This window comes from Pleuronectes platessa, chromosome 24 (genome assembly GCF_947347685.1).
Source record: "Pleuronectes platessa chromosome 24, fPlePla1.1, whole genome shotgun sequence".
NCBI classification, from domain to species: Eukaryota; Metazoa; Chordata; class Actinopteri; order Pleuronectiformes; family Pleuronectidae; genus Pleuronectes; species Pleuronectes platessa.
The window spans coordinates 2,823,078-2,828,808 of record NC_070649.1 but is presented as its reverse complement, the minus strand read 5'-3'; the positions used below and the strand labels follow the sequence as shown (position 1 = coordinate 2,828,808).

General features: G+C 44.1%; 1 protein-coding gene and 1 non-coding gene across 2 annotated transcripts in view; one reads left to right on the top strand and one right to left on the bottom strand.

Moving 5' to 3' along the window:
* Window positions 1-1,335: 1,335 nt before the first annotated feature.
* The window catches only part of LOC128431330 (cilia and flagella-associated protein 47), a 21,257-nt gene continuing 16,861 nt past the window's right edge, over window positions 1,336-5,731 (bottom strand). The window contains exons 41-49 of the mRNA XM_053417612.1: window positions 5,013-5,077; window positions 4,747-4,883; window positions 4,465-4,570; window positions 3,958-4,193; window positions 3,691-3,832; window positions 3,387-3,514; window positions 3,207-3,272; window positions 2,761-2,904; window positions 1,336-1,543 (exon numbers count right to left, since the gene is read on the bottom strand). Of these exons, the coding sequence (XP_053273587.1) occupies window positions 1,418-1,543; window positions 2,761-2,904; window positions 3,207-3,272; window positions 3,387-3,514; window positions 3,691-3,832; window positions 3,958-4,193; window positions 4,465-4,570; window positions 4,747-4,883; window positions 5,013-5,077 (1,150 nt within the window). The 3' untranslated portion in view covers window positions 1,336-1,417. The remainder of the gene's footprint in view (window positions 1,544-2,760; window positions 2,905-3,206; window positions 3,273-3,386; window positions 3,515-3,690; window positions 3,833-3,957; window positions 4,194-4,464; window positions 4,571-4,746; window positions 4,884-5,012; window positions 5,078-5,731) is intronic.
* Window positions 1,987-2,057, top strand: trnag-gcc (transfer RNA glycine (anticodon GCC)). The gene has a single exon. It is a non-coding gene; the product is annotated as a tRNA-Gly (tRNA).

The window sequence follows — 5,731 nt, the reverse complement described above, 5'->3', positions numbered from 1 at the left end:
TGACGGAGGCATGGGAGAGAATCTTGGAGGAGATGCCAAGAGGCTCCTCGCTCTCCGGATTAAGGCCACGCCCACTCAACAACACATGCAATTTTGGCGACTTAAAGAAGAACAGAGACAGATTAACACACACAGAGGTGGCCAGAGGGAGAGCAATGAAGTAAGAAATGAGAAAGCATGATGGAATGGGGAATACAGAGGAGGGGGGGACAAAGACAGGGTGTAAACAATAGATAAAACTTGGGAGGAAAAAAACTGTGGTGAGAATTCGGTTTCACTCTGAACCATGAATCACATTTTACATTCATGCCAGGTTAGAAAATATTCTACAAATGTACTGTAGACAATAATCATGATGACATTTTCTGTATAAGTTGTTATCTCTATCCAGGTGTTAATGGTTTGTGTCACACTGCTCTTCAGTCTCCTGTGCATTAAAAAATTGCCATGGGGACAGAAGAGACAGATAAACACACACATGCTCCAAGAGACGAAATACCTAATTATCTCGACCGAGCAACGCACAGCTTCCATGCGAGTGACTAAGTGAACTGAATAGATCATCTAAAGGCTGAAATCTCCAGTGAATACAATTAATCACCCACCGAAATATAACAATTATCAAATGGTCAAAGGGTGATAGTGAGTATGTGTACAAAGAGCAGTTTGTTATATTCTGGGGCCACTATTAGATAAACTCGTTTCCGGAGTAAAACTCTGGTCCATCTACATCTCCTGCATCCTCCATCAGTCACTTAGTGCCTCTGGTCCTCCGCCATTAACTTCTAAAAGATCATTTCAAATGTGTGATGTCAGTTATGATAAAAAATCCTTTTGAATGATAGGAGTATAAACCAAACCCATGGACCTCCTCGACTGGAACCCAGACCGTGGTTTGGTGGCTGGGGACCTCAGGTGGAGTCCAGGTGATCTGTCCTGGAGGCTCCGTGGTTGTCCAGTAATGGAGTTCTGCCCATGGTCTCAGCCGTTCAGGCCGAGGCCTCATCAGGAGGCCTTCTTCTCCAGCACTGGATCTCTAAAATGAGACTGTCAGTGCCGGTGTGGAGTCTGTGTATTTCTGACGGGTTGGGATCAGAACCGGCACTGACTGGTAAGCAGCATACTGACTGAGGCCAGGTCAGGAGTGTCCACTACAGTAATGTCTTTAAATGGCATATTGTATTCGACCACAATATTCAGATTACTATCAAAGAAGTTTAAACAAAACAGGAAATCGTCACATTTAAGTCGATGAAAGTAGAAACTGTTTGGAGATGTGTTTTGAAATCTTAAATTTATTTGATTTCAACGAGAGCACAAACATCAAGTGGACTAGTTGAGTGTGAGTGTCCACCAGAATAGACCTCCTCAGTAACAGCGTGGCTCATTCACATGTCCTTCTACCTTGAGACTGAGTTTATGAGGTCTTCCCAGCAGGGCCATATGATATCACATGGTCCACAGGCAGGGGGCGCTCTCCCACTCCTCTGAGGGTAAACACATGCTCAGCTCCACCACAGTCATTCTGTAAGGACAGCTTGCCCTGCAGGGGAAAGGAGAAGGGACAAGCTGTCAAACACACACAGTGCAGCTTGTCTCTAAGCCCCGCCTCCTTTGGATTCCACAGAAACCTGTCTGTCCACTGTCCCTGGTGCTGAATTTAACTTTCCCTGTCCATGGTACTGAACTGGGAGGACGGCCCCTTGTACAGTCGGTGCATTTCCTGTTTATCTCACCTGTGATTCCTGTTGTTTCTTCTTCTCGCGTCACTCAAGTGTTCAAATGGAAGTTGCGAGTAAGAGAGAGTTGAAGCGGTGGAGGTGACAGCGCTAACGTGGTCAGTGGCCGGGGAGCGCATTACATCCATAGTGGGGCCGCAATACTATAGAGAATGACTTGGAAACGGTTTAGAACCGTTAAGGGAAAGTTTCAGACAATTGGACATCTATATAAATCGGTACGCCTCCACAACGTGTGTCATCAAATGCATTGGTGGTTCAGTGGTAGAATTCTCGCCTGCCACGCGGGAGGCCCGGGTTCGATTCCCGGCCAATGCAATACACTTTTTTTCCCGTTTTATATATGTAGACTGAGGAAAGCGCACACTCACTCATTCTCTATGTAACTCTCCACTTTTAAAAGCTTTTTCTTTGCCTTTGCCTTTTATTCATGACTGTATTTCTGCTTGTGGCTCTGTTTTATTTCCATGTTCTGCTAATGAGTAAAGAAATAAATGGAAGATGATGCTTAAATAACCAGATATCACTTTAATAGCTGCACAGACCCGACAGTCTGCAGCTGCTTGAGGCATTGAGATAAGTGGTGGTACCTGAACATTCCCAGGGAGGATGGAATGAAGACTAATTAAAGGAAAGGCCAAATATAAGGGCTTGGCCGATGAGTGTTGTTGGCAGGGGACTTTCAACGCAGGCTTTACCCAAATTGCTGCTGATGTTGCATTATCCTGAACACACACTCGTGCCTGCTGCACACTAGAAGGTTTTCAAATTATTTTCAATGTTTTAATCGTGAGAACAAGCACACGATCCAGTCGAGATGTGGGACGTCACATTTGCTAAGTATTTCTGATATTTCAGAGACTCTGGAACTCTGTAACTTGCATGATCCCCTAGTGTGCAGCGGGACTCAATTCTGTAAAGAACTCCTGTCATTTATTACAGTGTTGTTCAAACTAGAAAGGTTAATACCGCGAAGGTGACAAAGGACAAAAGGACAGACACAATTAAAAAAGAGTATTACCATGAAGACACTTTGTGCAGAAGGGTGAAAGGAGAGGGGGTAGCAGGCTTTTGTCCCAGCAGGTACATTCAAAACCTTTGGACCACAGAATGCTTCACCGCACACCTCAGCTTGCATGTTCCAGTCCTGCTGGGTCTCATTGTGCTGTGGGTAGACACACACAGGCCTGGTAATCGGACTTGAGCCTGCAGCATCCGGCAAATTACAAAAACTACACTCACGACATCATAACATAAACATTTGTCTCCAAACTAAAATGTTTCTGTAAGTGTCAGTCAAGTCAGACACATGGCAACCAAGCTTTCTGGTTGATGTGCATATATTCAACCACGCTCTTCTCTTTTTGGAAGTAATATATAAAAGCATTCATTATTAATCAAATGCTTTTAGGTGACCTCTTAACAGGTACCACACACACAGACTGATTAATACTCAAGAGTCCTCACCACTGGTATGTCCTGTGTGACTGAACAGTGAGCAGGCGAACTGAAGTCCAGGTGATTGGATTCTCCCTGTGGTCACAAATTCACAAATTATATATTTTTAGAGACATTGATCATAAACCCAGGCAGCAAGAAGCAATCCAGCATTCATTGACAGGTTTATTCATCTGGTGTGGTATAGACCTTTGAGGTAACCAGTGCCTCCAGCATGTAGACCCTGATCTCACGAGAAGTCTTCAGGACCACCTGACATGTGAATTGTCCCACACGGTCGGCCTGGAACCGCAATGGAATGTCCACATAGTCACAATCTGTTGAATAAAGGGAGGAGACGATATTCAGGGGAGGGGAAACAGTGGACAATCATAGCAGGAGAGTTTACTTTGATTTTCAGAGATGGACTATGGAAAATTGGTTCATTTTCTGAACACTTAACTAGGGGCTGGCAGGAAGAGTTCCAGATCCAATGTCTGGTGTGTGTACGTACCTGCAGGATCCTCCCATGGTACATTGGTGTCCTCCTTTATAGGTATTTGAACAGTACTGGGTAAAGTGAAGTACTGTGGCAAAGAAACCTCAACACTATATGTAACCACTTTACATTGGTCAGTACCACTCAACAGCTGGGCCTGACAGAAAACAAGAGAGGAGAGGAGGTATACAACAAAATGAATGGAGACAACAAAGAAAACATTTGTGAAAATCACCCTGTCTACGTTCCACCAACCAACCAATCTGCTGTTTATCCCCTCACCTGCTTTCCAAAGAGCGTCTGTGTGTGTAGCTGTTGATGGGAGAGCTTGCGTATGGCTGTAGATGCCCTCACAGTGCTACTGTACAGCGTGTGTGTCAGCATCCGCCTCCTGTGCTCCTCTGCGCTCATGCTTTGCTGACCCCAGATGGCCAGAGCTCGCTCCCAGGCCACATTGATCAGCGGCACACACACCATCTCCTCGCACACCTGCTCCACTCTGCAGCGCAGGCTTAGCACTGATACACACACAGATAATGGTGGAGAAAAACATCAGTGTTTTGATGCACTATCACATTTGCTCATATGTTGCCAAGATTTAAACATAACAGAAAACCACATTTCCCCTGAAGAAAATCTACACAAAGGATGTTACAAGATTTTCACTTTTTGGGCTTTGGAGCATGACCCAAGACATTTATATTAAATTCTTTAATGTTTAAATGATTGAAATATTAGTGTTGGTGTAATGTTGAGAGGATTTTATAATGTTATAAGGTTAACTCCTACCAGAGTTGCTGGTGATGAAGACTATGTTTGAAGTTGGCCTGGCAGTGAGCGGGGAAGGAAGAGGCAATTCTGCTGTGGCCTTCACAATATAGACCATTTCGCCTACCTAGAGACACAAACACAAACACACACACACACACACACACACACACACACGTGATTGTGAATAAATGATGGCCCACATAACATGGTTTTGTCCCCAATTGGCCAAAGCATGCCAATTCACTGGTATTCAGTTTCAATTGAAAGAAGACCCTGACAATGACAGACAGACACACTGACCTGCGGGCAGACTAGCAGCACTGAGCCGTACTTGGTGCCTGGTAAGAGGGGCAGGTAGTGGATGTCCAAAGTGTGTGTTTGGCCTGACTTCAGACAAACGCTCCCCTCTGCACTCAGGAAGTCACTGCTTTCACCATCTGGGTGTAGGCGCAAATATATAACGACAAATCAGACATGGTAAACAAAAACATTCATTCACAAATATAGACATTAATTTGGGTTGCCCAGGGTACAGAGCATGTGTGCATCTTTGTGTTGGTACTCACTGAAAGATGAGGGGTTCCCTTCCACATCCTCCACACAGCTCATGTCTGAAGCTGTCTTCTTGATCCTGAAGGTGTGAGCAGGTGGAAAGAAAAATAAAAACCCATTATAGACGTCATGAACAGATGACCTACTTCAAATCATCATCGTGAAATCCTGATTAGAAAGAGGAGCTGCAATGTCCTGGTTTGAAGAGGACTCATAACGAGAGAAGCATAACAACGAGCTAAACCGAAGGACAAGCCAGGAGCAGCCTCAGAGTTTCCTTCACTGTCTGAAGCAACGACTGGCAGAAGAAGTTTTAGATTCTGTAAGTTCTTTTAAAAAAACTTCTTCTATATACATTGTGGAAAGTCTGACAGTTGCTAGCTTGTATTCTGTATGGTTGTGCTCCTTGTACCATGTTATCATGGTCTTGCCACAATTCAATGTAAAAAGCAAAAGTAATTCTGAAAGTTTTTATCGGTGTGGCTTACATTTTAATTAGTGTCAACAAATCAGAGGGCGAGAAGGAAACCAACAAGGAATTGATTCTACAAACAAGTGTTGTGTGTGTGTTTGAAACACCTGATGTATCCTCATCTGTGCTGTAGAGCTGCATTGTTAAAAAACTATTAAAAAGGCATCAGAGAGCCACACCAGTGCACAGCATGACATGTCCCTCATAAGCATGGACACAAAGGCTGTAATTCATCTCACTTAAATCACACATATACTTCCT